The following is a 25141-nucleotide window of genomic DNA, read 5'->3' on the forward strand; positions in this document are numbered from 1 at the left end:
TATGTAGTTTCCAATCATTTCATTTTCGTCTACAAGTAATTAAGTATAATGATTGGTATCGTAACACTACAGGTGCACAAAAGATCCCTATTGATGTGAGACCAAGCTTATTTATGTTTGTTTTTTTTTTTAAAGAAACTTAAATGCTGATTCCACCCCACCCCCAAGTACTCTGACACTTATACTGAGGGTATTTTGTATCTAATTCCTGTCTTTTAATTCTTCATTTTTGTTATGAAAATACTTTCTTTAATCCTTCCCTCCTCTTCAAGCTGGCTCTTATATCTAAAAGAAAACTTTGTGAATTGGATATCTGTCTGGGAGGGGAGCAAATCTGTGACCTGAAAGCTTCATCTCCATGTTTTCAAGGACATCAGCAGACTTAGCAGTTACATCTACATAGTCTTTATTTCATTGAGGTCTTTTGGCCATTCTGGTACTAGTTCGTGCAGAGCTTTCTGCCTACTGTTCTGCTTATGGTTTCCCCTCTGTCCCCCATGTCCAGGAGAGCATGCAGGGCATAGTCAGATCCTGGGGACAGTTGCTTCCACAGCATGTTTCAGTGTTCACGGTTTTTTTCTGGGCAACCGTCTTGTCCCCCTGTTCTATCGTTGCTTGCTTGCTAAGTTCACAGACTGAAGGAAGTAGGAAGGAGCCATTCTGTCTGGTGTGAACAGTGGGCTCAGGGCAAAGCAGGGAATTCACCAGAGAGGGGCAGACCCTAATTCTGTAATTTGCCTAGTTTCAGAATGATAGTTTCCTTAGTGCTGTATAGCAGCAAGACCCTAATCTGCTATACTGAAAGCTTAAATAAGGATCAGTTCCCTTCTAGTGCCGTGTCAGAACCTGGCAAATGGGGGGACAAACAGAACAGAGCTAGAACTTGACACTAGAAGTTTGCATCCATTACTGAAGGGTGATTGCACTTACAAAGGTTGCAAAAAAATACTTCAGTTAACTTGCTATGGCAGTTTTCAAGCCTCTCTGTGCAGTAGGACAAGAACAGAGGATCTGGCATTGATTTGTTTGGGGTTTTCATGTTATTATGATTTTTGTTGCTATCTGCAGTTGGCATAAATTCCTGTATTCAGAAAAGGGGTTGGTTTTTTTGGTTGCCAGTTGTAATACTGATGTTGACAAACAGAGATGTTATAAAAGAGAAATCCAATGTAATGTAGTTATTCAGATGCCTCTTTATTGCTTTATAATCTGCTCAGATGCTTAATTCTGAAAACAAAATGACAAAATTGTTCAGTCGAAGCTTCTAGAGTTTAATTCTTTTCTAAAAAATAGCACACTGGTTTTAATTTTAAAGGTACAAAAAACAATGAGCATTACATTCAGGACTAAATTTTGTCAGCAGTTGCACTATTACTCACTGCTTGTTACTGAAATGTACATCACAAAAGAGCTACAAAGAATAATTTGCAGCCTGAGTTTATATTAAAAGAGCAAACACATTAAAAAAAAAAGAAAACATACAGGAGAAAAGTTATTTCTTACAATCATTCTTTATCTGCCATCCTGTAGGAAATATGGGTATGTCATTAAGTCTCAGGAAAAACCTCTGGTCTCCTTTATTCATGGGTTGCTTTTTCTTTTCTCTTATGTATAAAGCATGGGTGCAGTGTGCAGTAGTCATTGTGTTATCACGTGTTACGTGTTATGTGTGACACATCCCATTACAGGTTCTGTGAAACTGGAGCCATTTGAAGTAAAACTTTACGTTCAAGTGTCAATCGAAGCATGGGGTTTATTTGCATTTTTTGGACAGACATTGTTCTTTTACTATCTCCTAAAATAACTCTGATACTTGTTTTTATTTAGGAGAGGAAAAGGTAAGAATATATGGCTAGAGGCTGGGAAGCTGGCAAGCTAGTGGGTGTGGGGGAGAGCTAGAAAAGGATGCTGAGAATGGGGGAAAAAGGGAGATTGGGCATGTGGCTAGGTGAGAAGCTGCACTGTGGGAAAGGGTGACATAACTGAGAGAGAGGAGGAGACTAGGTTGTGCTGATCATGGATCCAGAAACCACATGGGAAAGAACAGGGTGGCAGCCAGCACTGCAGTAAAGAAAACACTGCTTTTCTTTAAAACAAACAAAACCAAACTAAAAAAAAAAAAAAAAAAAAAAAAAAACAACACCAAACCCCCACAGCTAGGAAATTGCATATACAAACTCTATTAAAAGAATATAAGTTTGAGGGTTTAAGGTGTCTTAAGTAGGAAATGCTAGCTGTAAGGACATCTGCAAAGGCAACTCAGACTGTTTTAGTGAACTCTGATGGTGAGACTCACATAATCAAAACCTAGTTCTTCCCAAAGACTACTTCCAGAGTACAAGAGGGTTCTGCTTAAGGGTAGCGAAGGCTGTTGTCTAAGGCCCAATCCTCGCCTCCTTTATTGTTGAAATTGGAAGATGTGTATCTGTTTGGTATATTCTGGTTGGAGGGTGTGATGTTAGTAGTGTTGATAATCTCAGGGAAAACGAAACATTTTTTCTGTTTTCTAGCCACTGAATGCTGCTTGAATTATTTCTTAGCTGTGCCTGTACCTCAGAATTGCTGGGGACAGGGAGGTGTCCTTAAATCACATGGAATGAGATAATGTGTTCTTCACCTTGTTGGTGCCTGACCTGCATGTGTGCTGATTTGAAGTGCTGAATGTATTCAGGCTGCAACCAATGTGAGTGGCAATAGAGCTGTGAGTCCAGGAAGTGCAGATGTTAAGTATTCAGAAGAGGGAGTGGAGGGCAGGGGTATTGTGTCTTGAGAATCTTAAAATGGGAACCTGAATTGATCATCATCCTTCTGTTTCAGTTGCTTGTCTCTGAGACACGGATAGTACACTTTTCTCTTAACATGACGTCATTAGTGTTTATTCCAAAAATTTACTACTTTATAAGGTGTTTCAGAGAAAGGTGCGTGAAGGACTGTTTAATGCTGATGTTGGAGCAGATATAAAACTGTGTGTTGAATAAGAAGGGGATATACTTGCTGTACATGTGGAAGAAAATATTTGTGGATCTTTCCTGAAAAAAGGAAGCTGGAGTTTTGTAAATAAAATTGTCATAGTGTATTTGGGACATAAAGTGAAAGTCTATTACAATGAGTGCATAGAGGGAGATAAATTAATGATGGACACCTCTTCTGTGGTATTCCCCAAGCCTAAGTGCTTTACTTTGCAATGTTATTAGTACTCTTTTAAGGTCATTTTTTGTATATAATTTTAATACATAGTCTATTGCTTTAACCACTACCATTAAAATTTCGTGAGCCTTTTCAGAAAATCAGACAGGAAAATGCAAATAAATAATGCATTTTATTTAGTATGTAGTGTACTAAGATACAGTATTACTGTATGTGTAAACAAATAAAAATGTTTCTTTATTAAAATAGCAACCTATGTAGAATGATCACAGATGTACGCTTTAAAGAATCAGTTTGACTTCAAGTAGCTAGTGCTGGGCCTAAACTTCTGGATTTGGAACCATATAGAGTGATAGTATAAAAAGATTAAGTATCTTAGCTATAGTAAATAAAATGGGGGGTCATGAGTTTTAGGGCACAAAATTGAAGCTGAAATCTTAAAGCATTCATTTTCTGAGAGCAAGTACTTACTATTTTATAACATCCGACCCCTGTATAGACTCTCTGCTTGCCTAGTTTCCCTTTTCATTTTCTCCCCATCTTCTTCCCTTCATAAAAGAGCCCACAAGTAATCTTTTAAAATTCTGACGTGAGCACTCGGCAGTCAGCACAGTGGTAGGTGTCTGTGATCAGCTTACCTGTCTTCTATCCTGCTGCTTCACCCTGCAAGATGCCAAAGCAACAAAGAAAGTATGTGTAGGTAGTGAATGTTAGTACTGAGAAGAGATGTGGCTATATACTTGATTGCTTCAAGCCAAAATAATCTGTTCACTTAACTTCTCTTTGATGAGAAAAACCTCAGCTTCCTAGCACCATCTATGCAGATCAGCACAACCCTCTTTCTGTGGTTTTTTGGGTTGTTTCTTTGGATGTTTCCTGGGGTTTTTTTAGAGGAGTCTTGGAGAGATTCTATGTTTAGTACTTCATTTCAACTGGAGATGCAAGAATCTTCTGATACTCACCTAGAGTAAAAGAAACAGTAAAATTATCAAATGTAGAGCAAACTCTGCTCTTGTTTGTTTCAAGCGGTTACTTACCTTGCGAGTAGTCCTGCCCATTTCAGTGTTCCTCAAACCTTAGCAACAATAAATGTTTCTGTAACAGTAACTCCTTTCAGACCTACAGGCCTTGGCATTAAAAGCTCCACCTCTTTCCTTCTGTCTTGTTACAGCAAATACTTAGATCCAAGCTGAAAGAGGGGAACCTAGACATTTTAAAGGAAGGTTTTCTAGCTAAAAAACCAGAGGCAGTAATTCTTCTGCCAGTTTAATGATGAGTTACGTTTACAGTGTATAAAGTCTTCACTTGCACTGTAGTTCGCAGAGTGCCCATTTTCTTAGTGATTTTTAGAAAATGAAAACCAGGAATGACTGCTCAAGTAAGTAGAACCAATGAACACCGAAAAGGGCAACAATACTAGAACAACTAATACTGAAATATGATTTTGCAATTTGAGCTTTCATGTGTTTATTATCTTTGGTAGGGAATTGTTCTTAAACTTCAAATAGAATTTCTTAGTACCTTCACATAAATCAGTTGCCTGTAATTTTCCGTTAAGCAGTTTAATTGCTTAATCAGACTAAGAAAGCCTAGTGATTAAAATTTAAGTCATATGGTATGAGGCAATATCAATATTAGTTCTTACTCAAGGTAGCTGTTTTAGATCAAACTGAATGTATGAGAAGGTAGTATGTTTGTAATGTGCTTTAGCATACAGGAATGGCATTTAAGTATTCTCTTAAGAGTTAAGAGCACATTGAAGAACAACAGAGTCAGCAACAAGACTGTATTAAAGCTGTCACAAAATACCAACTCCAAATCAGAGGGCTTCTGTGCTAAAACAAATTTAAGGGGGGATGGGGGTTTTTTTAATAATCTATTTAGAGAAAAACAAATCCATTCTGTGAACAGCACCTAAGCAACAAGGAACTTTTCTGTCAGAACTGACTTGAAATAAACAAATAGCAAAAACAGTTTAAGAGAAGGTCAGGAAATTCTGTGCTCAGCTGTTCTCTGTTGCTGTTCAGAAGAACACTAATGTAGTCTTTAAAAGGTGAGGAAGGAACTTGTTATTAGCTCTGTTATGGGCTGATAGGTGCAACATTAATTTGAAATACTGTACTTAACAATTCAGGTTCAATCTGAATGTGAAATCTGAGTAAATAAATATTGTGCCAAAACTTCTGGTTTTTCGGTTTAAAATAGAAAATATCTGAGGCATATGAGCGTAAAGAGAATGTAGCAGGAGATGAACTGTACTTTACAAAGTGTTGACAAATCATAAATAAATCACTGCAGAGAGAGAGATCTATAGTTTTGCCACTCAAAAGACAGCAAATATTGCAGAAAATGCAGGTAGGCTTGATCAAAAATTGTTAGAGGTACTAACTATTATTCTGGTTTGAGCTGGTATAACACTTAAGTGCAGTGAGGTTTTGGCCCTTGATTAGAGGGTTCTGTGTGCTTTCCTAAGGCAAGTAATGAAGAATTCATAGGAACAGGAAGCAGTGCCATCTTTATTTTGGGGTTTGGTTTTTTGTTTGTTTGCTGTTCTGGAAAGATTCCATCTGTTTTGTCCCAAGAAGATAAGTGGTCATACTGGGTCAGACAAAAAGTCTATGTAGCCCATGTCCTCTTTCTGATGCCACAAAATGCTAATGCCTAACGAGAAATACAAAGATATGACAAGTTTATATCTTACTTCTCCAAGAGCTCTCCTTGCCTTCAAATATTCAGGGACTTGAAGACTGAAGGCAAGAATAGTTTCTATTTATCTGCTACTCTTCAATAGACTTTGCTTCTCTTGAGTTTTCTTACTTTCCTTTGAACACTTGTAAACTCTCAGTATCCACAACAAAAAATCATTCACATAAACGTTGTTGCTGTGAGGAGAACTGATTGATTACTCGTTACTTTCTTTTTCTCTCTCTTACAGCAAGATATGAACCCAGCTAGTAGCTTCTTGCTCCTTCCTGTGGGACTGCTTTTTCTCAAGGGGGCCAATTAAGCATATGGTAGAAGAACCATTAAATTTTTTATTTTAATAACATTAACCTCAGTGTTTCAAAATCTGATTTCAGTTTTCTGCTCTGAAGTAAATTCCTTAGTATGTATTGCTATCCAATATGAGGATTGACATACTCATTAAAGATTGAGGGAAGAAGCTGCCAAACATCTCAGATTAACTGTGTGATAATATGCGTGAAGTTTTACGAATTACATAAATATTGAAGTAATTGATTGCCATAAGTTTATACCCAACCACGGTATGTCTCATTTTGTATTATTTTCTCGAGGAAATGGAATGCTGTGCATTTCACAGATGAACCAAATTTCCCTCCTAATGCAGAGGAAATACTGGTCCACAGTCAGAAAAAGACTTAAGAAGGCAAAAATATTTCATGAAAAATAGGATACAGGGGAGAATACAGATGCAAGTGTTCGCTCTTGATAAGAAACAAAAAGTATAATCATGTAGATGCTAAAAGTTTTTTATGCGAGATAATAGTTGAACCCGAGAACTATTTTCTTATACAGTTGGTCAGTCTGAAAAAAATTAAACTGCAGCACTAGCCACTGTAAAAAGGCAAAATAAGCTGTTCTGATATTGCTAGGGAAAACTGGCAGAGCTACTTAATATCCTTGTAACTGTCCAAAATGTTTGTGCACATTTGTTCTTAATGTTTATGAGACTGGCTTTTATTGTAGTTGGAGCAAAAGCTTATGATTTCAAGAATATTAGTGATACTTGTTATGTAGTTTTAAGAATCTATTGAAGGGCTAGTAACACAAGTAGTAGTACCTAAGTTTTATAGTCTCACGGCATTTAGAAGTGCAGCTAAGAAGTGACATGATTGCAAAGAATGAAGTTTTATACCTTTATGGTTTATGACTCTGTGTATGTATAGCCAAATATATTTGCCGTCATGTGTAAGTAAACTGTGTTTATGGACAATATCTGGATTTTGAGGACAAAGAGAAATTGATGTGTTATCCTTTTAGTATTAAATAAGCCAAATACAAAATTCAAAATGAGATTACTAGAAAGGAAGACATTTATTGTTGCAAATGATTCAGGGTGTTAAATGGCAATATATCTTTTGCAGTATCATATTAGAATTTGAGAACTTTGTATCTGCTAACTCTCAAATTAGCATAACTGAAAAAGGTTAAAAAAAAATACATTTTTCTTTATTTGTGCTGTATATCTGACAGCATGTCTTTGTACACAGATTTATTTCCCAGTTGGTTGATAATCAACAGTAACTCGTGCTTTGCACGTTAATATGACTGCTTTGTCTCCATGAAGGTGTCCTGGCTAGAGGTGAGGCACTAGTGAAGTTAGCTGTCAATCTCCAGCAAAACCAAAGCTCCAGATTAGTATTTCAGAAGTTAGCATCATCCAGCATATTTTGGGTAGATTCCAACAATCTTTACCAAAGAACCAGCAAAACATAATCAGAGGAGGAAGCCATTATTTAAAATAAGAAATAGAACTAATCAAAACACACTTGGAAAGTGTTCTCTTGAAAATACATAAATACTTGGTTTGGGTTTTTTTTTTTAATGCCATAGAACTAGAAGTAGAACACAGTGAAAATTTGCTGTAACATAGATAAAAGATGTCCAAAAAATTTGTTTGGTTTTGTTTCTTTTTTTTTTTTTTTTTGATTTGGACTGCACTTACCACAGACACACGCAAGATAAAAAATAACCTGGGGAAAACACTGCAACAAACCACTCTTGTGAGCTGGAGTTAGCAGAGGTGCTCTTACCTCAGAAAGTTCACATGCTGTTGTGGTTAAATCGTGAGGTACTATTTCAAAGCTACTGATAATCTGTGATGAGGCATTTTTGTGCTGCTTGTGCTTCTAAAGCTATTACTTCTTTCTAGATCTTTGATTCCTTGAACAAGTAAAACCACAGCTTTCAGAGAGTAAACAGATTCCTTTTGGAAGGCATATAACATATTAATTTCTTCTTACTCCTTTAGCAGGACTAGGGGGCAACTGAAGATGGCTCTCTGGGTTGCTAAAATAACGAAAAGGTTTTTTTAGCCCGCAGATCACTATTTTGAATCCGACACAGGCTGAACTTACATCTCATACTCAGGCTGTAACTTCTGTAAAATAGAGTTAATGTTGCATGACTCTCTGTGGGCAGGTACGTATAGTGCCGAAGTATGGTGCCAGTACAGTACAAAGATCAAACGACAGATACGGAGCTTCTCTAAGCTGGCAGATGGTAGGAAAGTGTTGATTTACAGTAGCTGAGGATTTGGTCCTTAGGCTTGAACCAGGTTGGGAATGAACCTACCTGTTCCAGTTCTAGGTTCCCTGTTAATGTGAGCACGCTTGGCCTTTGATCTTAGTGTAAGGCTCCTAAAAGTTGCGGTTGCTATCAGTTGCTTAGGACGCTGTTCTAGGCAAAGATTGCAGTTCCGTATTAGGGTATTTCATTGCAGTGATGTATTTTGATTGGATTGCTGTCTATTTGAAATAACTGCCTGTTGCTGTAGAACAGGTGCCTTTGTAATACCCAACTTTGAAATTGCATCCAAGGATCCAACCATCAGGTAGCTGAAGTAGATCCAGTTGGGCACTGAGCTTTGCACCTGATCCATGCTACTTTATTGGTTTTCTGATACAGTTGATTAAAAGTCTGATTATCCAAGTGCGTCCTGATCTACACGTAGCTAGACTCTTGTTCATGCTTCAAGAGAGTATGGAGTCATTCAACAGAATCATGTGTTTTCCAATAATATTGAGCTTAGAGGAAACCTTTATTTTGTGAAGATAGGCCATCTTGGATTTGTCTGTATTAAAATACCATTTGATTGTGCTTAACCTGTATCAGGTTATCTTGGTTGCAGTATCACTGTGGCTGCTGCTTACCATCCTGTTAAACCTGGAGAAATTTGGGGGGTTTGATCATAATTTAGCATAGTACTTCAACTAACTTCTCCAGAAATGTACCCATTGATTGATGAGGGATGTTGCCAAGAAGAATTGGAATTAACCTTTCTTTTCTTTTGACTCTCAAGTCTGGTACCATATTGTGTTTGGGAGCGTATTTGTATCTACTCTCAATTTATTGGGCAAGTGAAAGGGATCAAGGTAGTTTTGTTTGTACCTAGGGAAGAAAAATGGATAAGAAAAATCTCAAGAAAAGTTCGTATTCATTTGCTGCTACTATTAAATCATATTCTAAGTTGTTCGGTGCAGCAATTCCATTAGTTTTTCTAATTTGCCATTTAAACGCATTGTAGCAATGCAAAATTGCACACTGAAAAGATCCTAAACGCACAAACTCAGTAATTTGTACAGTAACGTCTTTAGCATACTAAAAATTGCTGCAGGGTAAACAAGAGATCTGGGGAGGTTTCCCTTTCCATGAGGGATATTAAAGGCTGGGTGCACATTTCCTAAACATCAAAGAATGTAACAAGTCTTCCAAAAATACAGATTTGCGAAACCAGCTTTATTTGATATCTCATTCACATCTTTGCCAGTTTCTTTTTAAAAATAACCTTATCATTAAAATGACACTTCATGACATCTCTAGCAAGGGAGCTGCGAATCTCTTAAGCAAGGGTTGTATTATACATGCCCGAACAAATGTAAAGTGTAAGGCAGTAAATCGTATAGACTAGGTCTCAGAGTTAACCAGCATAACTAAAGTAGTATTTTGACTTTATTTTTGAGCAAGGCGGGTATTGTAATCCAGTTGTGAATCATGTCTGTTAAAACCTCAGATGACAGCCAGATGTGATTGTGTGTGAGACCTTGTCTTTGCCAACTGCAGAACAGTTTGGCAAAATCCTTGGCTGCAGGTGTTTAGAAGAAAAATTCCGTGCCATTTGTTCCATGAATTAGAGAAGATTTTTCTAAGGATTCAGTTTTGTGGAAGAATGCCCTGAAAATACTTTTCATGTTTTAAGACCTACTAAATAATTGTTCTCAATACTAAAGTCTTTATTTTACTTATGTTCTCTCTGCTCATATGACCCTCTGACTTCTTGGCTTTCGTACCAAATTTTGCAATTTATTTAAGCACATAGGTTGAGGAGCATGTGTGTAGCTTCTGCTGTGTCAGTAGATGGGATCATTGTAGTTGCTAAAAATGTGCACGTGGAATGGAATATCATTGTATGATACCTATGGGAGTGCATATCTATTTCTGTTCCTGTACTTTAGACACAAGTTCATGGACAAGTTTACCCAGATCTGACTAACGTTAGAGGAAATAACCTAGGCATGGAAATTAAACTTTTCTTCCCTAAAAGCTGTAGTGAAGGACCTAGTTCACAGCCTACTTGCATACAAAGCCTGAAAGATTTTCTTTCAGTCCTTTTTGAGTTACTGGTGAATAAAGAAAAAAAAAAAAAAGTATTACCCAGCTGGAAGAATGTGTTTTTCCCACTCCTCAGTTATTCAGGTATGGCAAGGGGGAGGTGTATTCTTTGGGGTTTTTTGTTTTTCTAACAACAATCCTTATTTCTGGAATGAGACCAAGCAAAGAAGTTTCAGTACAGAGGACAGTGTAAAGAAGAAAAGAAAGAAAAGTTGAAGCATGTAAAATAAAGCTAGGATAAAGACCAAATTATCACTACAACTATGGACTCAGCTGTGAGGAATCTATAATAAAATACTGTTATCAAATTTTTAAGCATTCAAATGATCTTAAAAATCTCACTAGGAAATAAAAAGGAACCTTTGCTGAGGACTTTTCTGAAAACCTACATAATCCTTTCGAATTTGTATGGATTTTGAGTCAGAGCTGTGCCAGATAACCATTTCTCTTAGTTAATAGTAGGTTTGACAAAATTCTGCGTATTCCCATTCAAGAGTTGGATTTTGACATCAACTTTTCAAAACTGTTTCAAGACAAATATTGTTAAACCTACAAACAAAGCAATTTCAAAAATATGCATGCCTTTCTGAATGGCCTCTGTGTTTGTGTGTATATGTAGATAGATTGATTACAGGTGTATATGTACCAGGTGACCCGCTGGCAACTTCAAGCAAAATGTGCATTAATTTTTTTAACTGAAAATTAACCCATGCGCTTTCTATTTAAATACATACAAATAAACAGAAGAAAATAGGTTTTCATATCTTCTTCCAGAAATCAATCTATAAACTGAACCAAATGTAGATTAGGAGCAAACATGCGAGTTCAATACTTCTTTTTGTCTGTTTTAAAGTGCTGTAAGGAACAAATTGTCTTACATTTCTGTGCTAATAAAACACGCTAATCTCTGGAAAAGGTGATTCTGGTTTTGTTCAGGGTTTATGAATACAGGGTTATTATTGGAAATGGCTCATTTACTCTGTATGTGCCTGAGACAGAAAGTCTGAGTCCTCTGAAGCTTTTGTAAATACACGTTGCAGAATCTTCCCAGACTGAGATGTTTGCCTGTTTGTAGTTGGCTAATCCAGAAGTGGTTCCCTGATAAGGTTAATGCCCAGTTAATTGCTCCTAGCTTTGACATACAGTTTAATTGCTACTTGGCCAACATATGTTTGTTGCTTGCTCTGTGTAGAATTCTAGCGGATGTAGTGATGCAAACCATGGGCTGGTGGAGAGCAAACAAAATAAATACAGTATTTTATGTTCTTTTAATTCAGGGCCAAGTGGATTTGGATGAAGTGTTTATTTAGTTTGCTGGCTGCTTCAGATGCTGCGGCATATTGATTCCTTTTATTACTAGCAGCCATTTAACCTGACCTCTCTCAGAGCCAGTATTTTAAAAGCCATAAATTTTAACTTCACTTATGAGCAAGGACTGGAATGCTGTGAAAGCCTTTTTATTAGCAGAGCTTTGCCTTACTCCATGTTCATGTGTCACCCATGGCAACAATATTTAGAGCATCTTAAATTAGAGCGGCTGTTGGGCAGTTTGGTGGTGGTGGGGTTAGCAATAAAGAGAGCTCATAAATATCTCAGGCATGTAGGATTCACTGATCAGAGTGTAGGCAGGTGTACGAAAACAGTGCCATTATCAGCAAAAGGTATCCTTTTCCCTGTTATTTTGTTAAACCTTGTTGTTGCAATTGCCTAAATTAATCCCTGAATGATGCTTAAAGCAACCTTTAACACGGAGCTTATATGAGTGTAAAAATGTGTCCAGGCCAAAATTTGATGCATAAAAATGACATACCACTTTTAAAAAAAGAAAATAATTGTGAATAAAATTATTGATATGAGAGAATTTCTTTCTGCATTCACATGTAAAGAACTCAAAAAAAGCTTTGAATTAGTGAAGAAGGCAGAAAAGCTATTAATATGAGTTTTTTCATCCTCTTAATTTCCTAATTATTATTTTAATTAGTCACTTAAAAAAATATTATTTCAGGCTTGATGACTAAGATTGAGTAATAGTTCAGCAGTTTATTTCAAAATAGGCTTAAGACTTAACAAAATAGATCATAAACATGAATTTAATGTAAGTATTGCCTTGCTTTTTTCTGCTACTGAGGCAGTTTCCTCCCTTGTCCAACAAGTCAAAGGTAACACTATAGATGTTAGCCTCATACCATTAAAAGTGTCTTTGTTTAAATATTAGTGCAGGGACTCTTACTTCATGTTAAACTTTGGCCTGGGAACAAAAATCTTGGTTTAGTTTGAGAAGTGTAATTTATATCAATTAATCTCAGAAAGTGTCACTTTTCCCAATCTTTTAAAGCCAGATTGAAATGTTTGACCTTATCAGAAGGTGGGTGTGAAAGTAGCAGTAAAGCAGTCACAGGGCACTGGAATTTTTTTACTGTTGATCAATTTACAAGGTGCATGAAATCGCTGGGGAATAATATTTTCTAAAAACTGGACTTCTTCCTGTCTGCATTGCTTTTCCTATAGCTGGTTTCCTCTAGCAGGTTGTAACAACTATATATAAAATGAATTTGAGATAATAAATATCCTTGACGAGAAAGCTTCTGCTTCATAGAAGGTCAGGTAGCTTAATTTGTGCTGGGATCTGTTGGAAGGGCAAGTGCTTAAGTTTGTACCAACTAGAGAGAGAACACTAGCCTGCTGGAGGAGTAGGGGAAAAGTTTTCACTGGGTGCAGAGCTATACTGTGAAGTGGAAAGTTATGTGCGAGGTTAAACTTGTGTAACCAAATGAAGAAAACTAATTATTTCAGTGGATAACATCAGACGTTCTTTTATGCAAAGGCAGGCTTGGCTACATTTTGTCCAACACTGAGCATTAGCCTAGCAGATGCATGTGCCACTTTTCTGAGTGCTTTTGCTTGAACCTCTTTCTCCTTTTGCTCCTAGTTCTTAGCTTTAACATTGTTGCACTGTGAAACTTATTAGCATTTTTGAGATGTTTAATGCTGTACGTATTATTCTTTTTGAAATACTAACACATTCTTCTACAGTGCTGTTGTTTTATTAGTGATAAGACTATAGAAAACAATGACACCAGCGTGTGTTTATAGGATGACAGTAGTGCATTTTCACCTCTTGCCTAATGGCTGCCTTATTCAAAGCCTTTCCTCTTCAGTTGGCTACAGCTCAGTGTACCTTCTGGGCTACAAGCTGTGAACTGCCATTATTCATAATTGAAATTGCAGTTTGTGCAAATATGGGCTAAATTGCAATCATTATAGGCAGTAAAATAGATTGAAATATCTGTAAATCTGAAGACTGTAGCTGGCTCTTTTAATCAGAGAACTTGTTAAATTCTCCCATGCTTTGATTTTTCTCTCTTAGTGTGGTTTTTTTTTTTTTTTTTGTCAGGTGTGGGGTTGTTCTGTGTTCAGTATTCCTGCTTCTAATTTGGAATGCTTGGTTTGAGGTATAAAATGAGTAAAATGATACACGTTGTCTTTAATATGTGAGTGCAAGATAGTGATTTTTCTCTTGCTTTTTATCAAGCTCTTCATAAATCTTTTCTATGCTACCTGTATAAACCTAGTGTTGAAGAAAAGTCTACAGTATGATCTAAGGTTACTCTACAAAAAATGTCCTATTAAAGCTCTTCATTTGAAAATCACAAGCTAAATGATGTAGTGACTTTCAGATTCCTCCTTTCTAAATCATTCTATGCATTGAATTGATTGATGTTTGAGGAAGTATTTGAATATAAATACATAAGTCAAAGGAAAAAATCCTTTGCAGTTGTGCATACTGTGAGTCCTACCAGAAATAAATGAAAGTACATTTTAAAAAATGGTTCAGAGTGAATTGAACATGAATTAATTTAAGTTACCATATGATGTTGCAACCCTGTGAGTAAGAATCATGTCTGTCTACTTATGTGTTTATGGCACATGGGGATTGGTTATAATGACAAAAATTTTATCTTTTGACCTTATGTTTATTAAAAGAGACACTCACAGTTTTCACTTTATACATCTATTTATTAAGAGGTAAATTTCCAAAAGGAGCTAAGGGGAGAGTAAAGCAGTCAAGTCTTACTGGCTGCCTCTTGCCTTTTGTATCTTTGGACATCTTTCACTTGGGTAGTGGATTTGGTTCATTCTCATACGAAAGGTTTCCCTACAGCAGGAAAATATTTTGGCTAAATTTTGCCGAGGGTCCTATTTTACCAGCTTGATACCTATATAATTTGATTCTGTACAACAGAAATCCTGCTTTTTCCTTCCCAGACAAAAGTTGGGGTGTTTCTGAGACCATGCTTGCTGTCCTCATCTCTGCAGGGGTAACGGGGTAACGTGAGGTTACCAAGACATTAATTTGTGTAAAAAAAAAAAAAACAAACCAAAACCCACCAGCATATCTGTGATCAGTGAATTGATTGTATTTTGAAAATCATGGGAATATATATGTATCAAAAGATATTTTAAACACACCCCAGTTCCTTTAGAAAAAGAGATAACTATAGAGCAATTAGTTAGATCAGTTAGGTTGGGGTAGGCCCAAGTTCAGTGAGACTAAATTGGGCATTGTGAATGTCACCCAAGGCGTATGTCCAAAGCAGGACAGGCACTGGCCTGTAGCTGCTTCCTGAGAAGCTGTTGGCATATCTCACTCTGAGTCCTACCACAAAATAAGTCAGCCTTGGTGTTTCATGAACAAACAGTTGTTTGCCTGCTAAAAGCACTCATGTGCTATCTCCATCATCCCAGTACCTGCAGGGTGGAAGACTCATTGTTTTCGTAACCATTTTCTCTTCCCTAGTAACACATGCATCTCCATGATGTGCAATGCATTAGGAACCAGGAATGTGTGTGTTTAGGGCTCTGGTAAATACAGAGCCAGGCTATTTATAATCTGTTACAACTTTGTGTTTATTCTAGTTTCTCAGTCTTAGTAATACTTTCCCTTCTTTTCTTCTTCCTAACTGTTTTTTACCTCACTATATCTTTCAAAATGTAGATAGTAAACTAGTCTAGCTTGCACAAATATGTTTCTCTAAATATTATCCTTTAGACATATTCAAGTAATTTTGGTTTTCAAGAAGGATCATTATCTAAAAAGTAAAATTAATGATAAATACGTAAAACGTTTACTGTTTAGGGTGTCTTAGGAGTTGTATTTCATTTAGAGCGGCAGTGATTCATAGCTTCTCTTCAATTCCAGTCTCTCTACACGTGCCTTTGGGGTGGCTTGCATTGCCCACAATGCTGTGTCCTTTGTTTCCCTTTGATTTTCATGACTGACATCTTGCTTTTGGCATGCTTCCTTCTGCTGGGCTATAAAAAGAGAGAGGAATGTGCAGATGCGGGAGAAAGAGAAGCCTGGAAATACCTGAAACTAGTAATAATAGTAGTAAAAGAACACAAGGCAGGTTTACTTTTACTAGTACATTAAGAAAAAAAATCTGTGGTAGCCATGTTGGCATTGAGCAGAAAATAAAGGTACGTGCAATACCATGTTTCAGGGAAAGCATGATCAGTTACAGGTATCATCTAGGAAACAGCAACTCGGTTTCAGCCAGTTGTAGGCAGGTACTGATGTCAGTTGTTGTTTTCTGTCATAAATTCAGTAGAGATGCATAAAGCAATTCACCATTTATTAAAAAAAAAAAAAAGTGGATACCGCAGTTGTCTTATCCTTGTACTACAAGAAGCAGTAAAATGAGTGTTCAAGAATTTAAAATCCACAAAAAGAAACATTTTTACACAATGAACAATTAGATTTCTCATTGTCAAACTATATTTTCATATTCAACATCTGGGTAGGGCTAGATGTGTAAACACACACACACACCCCGCCACACACAGAAATGCCTGTTAATAACTTGTAAAAGATTCAGAGGACTTTTTTGTTGTTTGTTTGGGGTTTTTTTTACCCATGAGGCAACATTAATGCTTTCAGGCTTACAGCAGTCCTAAAGGTCTGCAGAAATGGAAAAGGTACGGGCGGGGATGGGGAGGAAGATTTCACTAGTTGGGATCTGGTACCTGTTCCTTACAGAGTCTTCTCTGTAAAGCATACAGTAATAGATGCTGGCTGGGAAAGCAAGGGGACTCATCTCCCTGCTTAGGGAAGCTCCTCAGCTCCTGTGTCTTTAGTTGTGCACTAATATGTGATTGCTGCAGCCTGACAATGAAAGAAAGAAGGAATAAAAGCTGAACTGCAAAACTATTAAGTTCTTGCTGAAAACCCTGGTGAGAATGTCTGAGGATGTAAACTCCTTGACTGAAATGTTCCACTTCTGTATGAGGTTGCATTGCTACTACTGTCGTCAAGAATAAAAAATTCAATTATTTTTCACCTGGGTTCAGATGTTTCTTCATGGGTCGATTTTGATGATAATAGTGAGAAACTTCCAATGTTGCCAATGAAATTGCAGACTAAATTACTACAGTCTTAGACAGGGGCAACTAAATGCTTAATACTGATCTGTTACTAAAGGTTCTCAGTAAGTTTTTGAATAAATGAGGACACCTTTTAAATGGTAGAACACAGGAAGATCACAGATAAAATGTAACTTTCTTTGTTGCCGAGGGAGAAATACAGTTAATCTTTGCAATTTTATACTGTCCTTTAACACGTTATTTGATGATGTTAGGCAATTAAGTGACATAAACCAATTCTATTTCTTTTGGGGACATTAGAAAAAAAATGCAGTTTTCCAAGGTAATAGTGTTCTGGATTTACTTGGTAGCTAAGGAGTGCTCCATTTAGTTTCTTTTTTGCTCTTTTTAGTAGCAAGCTGAAAATACTACATGAAAGTTACTGTAAGTGTTCACTTTAAAGTATAAAAACCCAGGAAGTTATTGCTAGTTATTACTAAAATTAATTCCTCAGGGGGACTTTCATTCTAGGACAAAATAGCAAAATAAAGACTATTTATACAGAAAGAAACATACTTTGCCAATAACTCGTGAGTTTCCATGCAATTGCTTAAGACAAGTGTTGGACAAAACCTTTTCTTGGTGACCGTGACTGAAGTAGTTGGTGTGTGGCCAGGTGCCTAAAAACTGCATCACAGTGTGTGTGAGGCTGAGCAGACAGCTTTCTGGTACACCTAACATTTGAGTGTGTCACTCCAAACCTTAGGTATTGGCCTGGATTTACTTAGGAATGGCCTTCATCTGTTAGGATTAGTCTTCCAGTCTGAGTAATTGGCTTAGCTTTATATAAGACAGGCTCTAACCAGCATTTAACCTGAAACTTTTTTTGTTTTAGGTAGTACAGCTTAAGGCATTAATTTAATGTAGTACAGCTTCTACTGGAATGTGTATATGAACATCTTTGCGCTGACTTTTGACACAGCTATTTCAGGTAGCTGGGTAGCTGCGGCAGCCTGGAAATCAGCCTTGGCTGCCAAACCTGCTGGAGCCCCAGGCACCAGCTGGTCCCCGGCCCTGATGACCTTTCCCAGCAACTGCACTGCCTGCTTCTGGAGGTGGGCTGTGGCCATTGCTTCCTTGCAGGTGCTGTCCTCACCTTTAAGCAGTTCCTCAGTGGATACCGCTTCTCGGAGGCTCCGCAGGCAGGGCCTTTGGTGCCTGCTGCCCACAGAGGTGGGAGCTTGGCCCCAGCGTGCCTTCGCCCACCTCCGCCCTGGCAGCCCTCGGCTTAGGCCTGCCACCCAGCCTGGCTGAGAGCACCGCTTTCCCTGGGCTGCTGCAGCCTGCTGCCCTCTGCCAGGTTTACCGCTGTGCCCTGTCTTCTGGGAAAGCAACCCGTCAAAGCTGTTCCCTGACTGAAAAACAAGAAAGCTTTTTCTCTGCTGATCAGAGTGACTTTCACTTTGCTGCTTTTTACAGTGATTATGCTTCCCTTGGTTTTGCTCCTTCTCAGCCTGAGATAGGCACCACAGTGCCTCTCACTAATGCACAAGTTTTTAGTGATTTTAAGCACCTTTATTTTGCATACAAGTCATTGCTCTAATTCCGTTTTAGCACTTGCTAATTTGGGCATCATGGTAATCTCCAGAATGGCTGTCAGTGAACAAAAGCAGGTTGCACTGTGTGAATAAGCAACCAGGCTTCTCTTAAACTTGTCTCCCCGAACACACACAGACATCTTATTTTCAGCTACATATCAGTCTGCAGGTAACAGAAGTGTAAATTGCTTTATGTAGACACTATTGATGAGTCTGTATTTGGTGCCAATTCTTGACTTTTTTCCTTTTAAGAATTCAGTGATCACACTGGTTTAGTTCAGAAATACCTACAGTCTAGGATTGCTAAAATCACAGCATATGGTACTAACATATCTGTCTTTTCTGTGATCCTTGAATCTCTTCAGGCATGACAGGACAGGGACATAAATGTGAAGGTCTTCTGTTCATATATTCTCCTGTTGCTTGTGTTGGTATCACTTAAAAGTTGAAAACAAAAGCATTTGTGTTCTCAAAGACGAAAGGCATATTGCAAGGCAAAGTCTCTTAGTGTCTGTATGTCAGATCTAGTAGGTGCTACAAAGGCCTTTAAATTAAGCTGTGAATGTCTTTATTCATTGGTGTGCATGTATTTGTCGAACTTTTTTATTTACCTATTCTACTGTCATTATATTAATACTAATTAGCACTAATGCTGCCACAAAATAAAGGCTTTCTAAGGTAAGATAGTCAAGCATTCAAAGAGAGGAAAGGTTTGGGAGACTTGGGAAGTTATTTGCTCTTTTTTTATGAAGTTCTTTCTTGTGCCTATAAACAAGGAAAGAGGCAGCAACATCATTTATGTTAACCTGAACTTTGCTGGAAATACTTGTTTCTTGAAAAACCTGCTCTATGTGTTGATATCATAGCACCAGTTTCAGCTTGAAGAAATAGGTTGGATAAGATTGTGAGAGAACTAATAATATCTTCTCACAGGAGAAATGTGGTTGAAAATACCAACAATTCATACAACTTGACTCATTCTAAAACCCAAAACTGTTGTTGTGTAGCAGTGTTTGTTTTCGTGAGTCTAAGGATAATGTTCTCCTTGAAACTGTTAGTAGTGTCCAGCTGCACATCGCTGTCAAAGCAGGAAGAAGCAACCCCATCCTTATCACTGGTGCAGGCTTTAAAGTGACCAGAGCGATCCAGCTATTGCCCATCACTGTGGTCAGGTCTGTAAATTATGTGCAGTTCTCTCCAAATCTGAATGGGGATATCTACTAAGCTAGGTTTAACTTGATGTTATTTTTAGAACAAATTACATTGATTGCATACTATTTCAAAGGCCCCAAGTAATAAAGTACACAATTAAATGTGTCTATCTGACTAGTTTCATTCTCTGTGTGGTTTTAGGTATAAACACTTAACTATTTGTTTTCCAGACTCTTCTGGCAAAGATTTCGGTCCTACTCTAGGATTGAAGAAGTCCAGTTCTCTTGAGAGTCTTCAGACTGCTGTGGCTGAAGTTAGGAAGAATGAACTTCCTTTTCACAGACCCAGGCCTCACGTGGTCCGTGGTCGGGGGTGTAATGAGAGTTTCCGAGCTGCCATTGACAAGTCTTACGATGGACCTGAAGACGGAGAAGAGGGTATGTTTATTATTGAGGGAGCCACTTTCACTTAACACTGCTGAGGGCCAACTCAATAAAGCACATAAGCAAGCAGTTTATTCTGATTGAAGTCGATCACTTTTTAAAAGCTGTTCATGTCTTACACTGAGTAGAGCTGTCTTTGCAGTACCACATCCAACCTTGATTGGGTTTACTGTAAAGTCTTTCACTGATCTCCTTCGGGGCAGGGGTGGGTTGGAGGATTTAGAACTCAATCCTTAAACAATTAGTTTTTTAACTTCAAGAAGCAGGTACCTTCTTCAGATTACATTAAAAATTAACTTCTTTGTTTTACAAAGCTGTCTACAATTCTTCATCCTCTAACCAGGAAGTTTGTTTCCTGTTACAGACAAGGCAGAGTGTATCGATCGCACCCTGCTGCTCATTCTTTCACTATGGGCTTATAGACCCCAGTCTGGAAATATGTCTCCTTTAGCATGGAGCATAAAACTGTGCTTTGATCCTGAGCCCCCCAAATAGAAACAACACAGCTCTTCTCCAACCAGACAGAACAGTTTATCTATTTCTTTTTCGGCTATTAAAATGGAAAGATTCCAGGGAGTGAATGAAATAATTTTGTTATGTAGATTGGTTATGTCAGTCTCCAGAATCTCTTGTTGAAGTAAGCTCTTGGTGTTTGCATCCCAGCATGTCAGTTTTCTTGAGCTGATGGAGGTTAACAGGCTAGATTTCAAATAGAATACTGTTTCACCATGTCAGGATTTTTGTATCAGGAATAATAACTAGAAAACAAGTCATTAAAATAACTCTGTATTTAATTTACAATAGAAATCCGCTTGAATTCAGTAGATACATTTAGTCTGCTTTTTAAGTTATTCAATTAAATGAGTAAGTGTTGTGAGTCATTTGAGCACTTTGTAGACACTCATGCTGTATTTCATGTGTTTGCATTGTGGTGGCCCCTAACCATCCTCACTGCTTCTTTTTCATTCTGCACAGATGGTTTCTCTGATAAGAGCTCTCACTCTGGTCAAGAAGCTCAGAACATGGAATCTGCCCCTCCAGGGAACCCTGATTTAGAAGATGTAGAAACCAAAGCAAAAAAAGACAAAAAAAGTAGAGAGAAAGAGAAGAAAAAGGAAAAGGGCAAATCTAAAATCAAAGAGAAGAAAAGGAAGGAAGAAAATGAAGATGCAGAAAAGAAAAAGAAGAAAGGCTTTGGTGTCATGTTGAGGTATGGCATTTTAAAAAGTAGAACAGCCACCCGTTCTCATAAATGTAGGAAACAACTGATATTCTCATAAACTAGTGGAAAAATTATTTCACTTGGACTCAAAGTAATGTTTATGTTATTTAGAAAGAAAGCAGTTTATACTTTTACACCAAACTTGTAGCTGAGGCAGAAGACATTTGGCAGACAAAATGTCTTTTTGTGCCTTTGAAATTCATTCCCATATGTTAGAAACGATTCAAGGTTTCAGGCTGAAAACAAGTGTGTGTTGGTGGGGGAGGCTTTGTGACGAATATTTCTGAGTAATACATGACCCACTCCCATGCTCAGACCTTTGCCTTCTCTTCCCTTGCTTATCTGCTTCCTTCACAAGCTTTGGGGAGAGCATGATGGCTTGTGTTACTGTAAACAGTCTAACATTTTCAGTTGCTGAAAACCACTAGCTATGACAAAATCTTTGATTCACAGCTTCAGCCATTGCCTGCAGTGGTCAAAAGCTCACCTGCCCAGAATGGAAGTGTTTGAATTTCTTCTGTGGCTATTGGTAGGTTTTGCATCTCTGGAATCATCAGAGATTGGACAAAGTTACTCAGACCATTTCCTTGCTATTGCTGGAGCCTATGGTGCTGTAGGCACTCCAGTTGCTATCACCCCTGCCTCTGGTACCCATTTACTCTATTGAGGATTAAAGTGTTTCCATTTAAGTATATCTTTGCAATTAATACAAGGTGTGTGAATGAAATTTAATGATCACCTGGAGGAGATTATCTGTATGACCCTGTGGTTACTTGTGCCACTGAACATTTAAGGTTAGCTTTAGAGGCTATTGGTTTTTCGTAGCATGCTGTATTGTAGACAAGCCATATAAATACAAGAGCCACAATAATTTCTTAGACAAAGATGCATTTAACTAGTAATCTGAGAAATTCAGCTGTAAGATCATTCACTTGCAATGATATTTATTAGGACAGTGATATATGAACTCGCATTGCAGCTTTCTGTTGATAATGTCCCCTGAAGTCAAATGGCTTCTTTTATATTGACATGGAAGGTTTTAGCTGACTTTCTTCCATGTGTCACAGAATCACAGAATGGCAGGGGTTGGAAGGGACCTCTGGAGATCATCTAGTCCAACCCTCCTACCAAAGCAGGTTCACCTACAGCAACTTGCACAGCATTGTGTCCAGGCAGGTTTTGGATGTCTCCAGAGGAAGAGACCACAGCCTCCCTGGGCAGCCTGTTCCAGTGCTCTGCCACCCTCAGAGTAAAGATGTTTTTCCTCACGTTCGGGTGGAACTTCTTGTGCTGCAGTTTGTGCCCATTGCCCCTTGTCCTGTCAGTGGGCACCATGGAAAAGAGTCTGGCCCCATCCTCTTGGCACCCACCCTTTAGATAATTATAAGCATTGATAAGGTCCCCTCTCAGTGTTCTCCAGGCTAAATAAGAGAGATGCTCCAGTCCACTAATCATATAATCATAGAATGTGTTGGGTTGGAAGGGACCTCTAAAGGCCATCTAATCCACCCCCCCTACGATAAGCAGGGACATCTTTAGCTGGATCAGGTTGCTCAGAGCCCCGTCAAGCCTGACCTTGAATGTCTCCAGGGATGGGGCTTCCGCCACCTCTCTGGGCAACCTGTTCTGGTAGTCCACCACCCTCATATTGAAGAACTTTTTCCTAATATCCAGCCTAAATCTACCCTTTTATATCTTAAAACCATTACCCCTTGTCCTATTGTTGCAAACCCTTGTGAACAGTTCTTCCCCTGCCTTCTTATAGGCCCCTTTCAGGTGTTGGAAGGTAACTACAAGGTCCCCCTGGAGCCTTCTCGTCTCCAGGCTGAACAACCCCAGCTCTCTCAACCTATGTTCATAGAGGAGGTGCTCCAGACCCCTGATAATTTTTCTGGCCCTCCCTCTGGACATGCTCCAACAGGTCCACGTCCTTCTTGTGTTGGAGGCTCCAGAGCTGGACACAGTACTCCAGGTGAGGTCTCACCAGGGCAGAGTAAAGGGGCAGAATCACCTCTCTCAATCTTCTGGCCACACTTTTGATGCAGCCCAGGATGCGATTGGCCTTCTGGGCTGCAGTTGTGCACTGGTGGCTCATGTCCAGCTTTTCATCCATTAGTACCCCCAAGTCATTTTCTACATGGCTGCTCGCTAGCATGTCTTCTCCCAGCCTGTATTGATACCAGCAGTTGCCCTGGCCCAGGTGCTGGACCCTGCACTTGGCCTTGTTGAACCTCATGAGGTTCACCTGGGTCCACCTCTCCAGCTTGTCCCAGTCCTTCTGGATGGCATCACATCCCTCTGGCATATCGACTGCACCACCCAGCTTGGTGTCATCAGCAAACTTGCTGAGGGTGCACTCAATACCACTGTCAGTGTCATTAATGAAGATATTAAACAACACTGGGCCCAGTATGGACCCCTGAGGGATGCAACCTGTCACTGTTTTCCATGTGGACATCGAGCCATTGACCACTACTCTCTGGATGCGACCATCCTTATCCATTGAACAGTCCACCCATTGAACACGTATCTCTCCAACTTAGAGAGAATGATGTTGGGGGGGACTGTGTCAAAGGCCTTGCAGAAGTCCAGATAGATGACATCCATAGCTATTCCCTTGTCCACTGATGCAGTCACTCCATTGTAGAAGGCCACTAGGTTGGTCAGGCAGGACTTGCCCCTAGTAAAGCCAAGCTGACTGTCTTGAATCACCTCCTTGTCCTCTATGTGTCTTTGCATGTCTTCTAGGAGGATCTGTTCCATAATCTTCCCAGGCACAGAGATGAGGCTAACAGGTTGGTAGTTCCCAGGGTCCTCCTTTCTACCCTTTTTAAAAATGGACATAATGTTTCCTTTCTTCCAGTCACTAGGGACTTCACTTAACTGCCATGACTTTTCAAATATCGTGGAGAGTGGCTTGGCAACTGTATCAGCCAGTTCCCTCAGGACTCTGGAATGCATCTCATCAGGTCCCATGGACTTGTGTATGTTCAGGATCCTCAGATGGTCATGAACCTTGTCCTCACTTACAGTGGGAGGGACTTTGTCTCCCTGGTCCCCGTCTTGTGGGCCATTAACTTGAGGAGTTAGTGAGGATCAGTGAGGAGAGAGGTTGCCAGTGAAAACTGAGGCAAAAAAGTTAAGAACCTCAGCCTTCTCCTCATCTGTTATTACTAGTTCACCCTTGCTGCTTGTCAGAGGGGTACGCTTTCTTTGACCTTCCTTTTCTGGTTTACATAACTGTAGGAGCCCTTCTTGTTTTAATTTGCATCCCTCGCCAAGTTCAGCTCCAGCTGAGCCTTGGCCTTCCTGACCTCGTCCCTACACAACCAGGCAGCGTCCCTGTACTCTTCCCAGGATACCCATCCCCTGCTTCCACTGTACCATTCCATCTTGCCTTTTAGTTTGACCAGCAGGTCTCGACTCAGCCATGCTGGTCTCTTGCCCTCCTGTCCCGATTTCTTACACCTGGGGATTGAGAGCTCTTGTGCTCTATGGAAGTGTCCTTAAAGATGTGCCATCTTTGCTGTGCTCCCTTGTCCCTGAGGGCAGTTTCCCAGGGTGTTCCTATTGACTAACTCCTTGAAGAGCTGGAAGTTTGCTTTCCTAAAGTTTAAGGTCCTGACTATGCTTTTCATCTGCCTCATACTCCTCAAGACAGTGAACTCCACCGGTGCATGATCACTGCAGCCCAGGCTGCCTGCAATCTTGACGTCCCTGATGAGTTCACTTGCATTTGTGACTATTAGGTCCAATATCGCATCCCATTGGGTACGGCTGTCTATTTCTTGCCTTAAGAAGTTGTCATCTAGGCACTCCAGGAGTCTCCTGGATTGCCTACAGCTTGCCGTGCCACTTTTCCAACA

General features: G+C 39.0%; 1 protein-coding gene across 3 annotated transcripts in view; it reads left to right on the forward strand.

Moving 5' to 3' along the window:
* The window catches only part of PARD3B (par-3 family cell polarity regulator beta), a 422752-nt gene that overhangs the window by 258656 nt on the left and 138955 nt on the right, over positions 1 to 25141 (forward strand). For all 3 annotated transcript variants that reach the window (XM_086465416.1, XM_086465413.1, XM_086465414.1), the window contains 2 exons: positions 19841 to 20047; positions 21029 to 21263. In XM_086465416.1, the coding sequence (XP_086321542.1) occupies positions 19841 to 20047; positions 21029 to 21263 (442 nt within the window). The remainder of the gene's footprint in view (positions 1 to 19840; positions 20048 to 21028; positions 21264 to 25141) is intronic.

The sequence above is a fragment of the Leptosomus discolor genome, chromosome 5, assembly GCF_034619465.1.
Source record: "Leptosomus discolor isolate bLepDis1 chromosome 5, bLepDis1.hap2, whole genome shotgun sequence".
Lineage (NCBI taxonomy): Eukaryota > Metazoa > Chordata > Aves > Leptosomiformes > Leptosomidae > Leptosomus > Leptosomus discolor.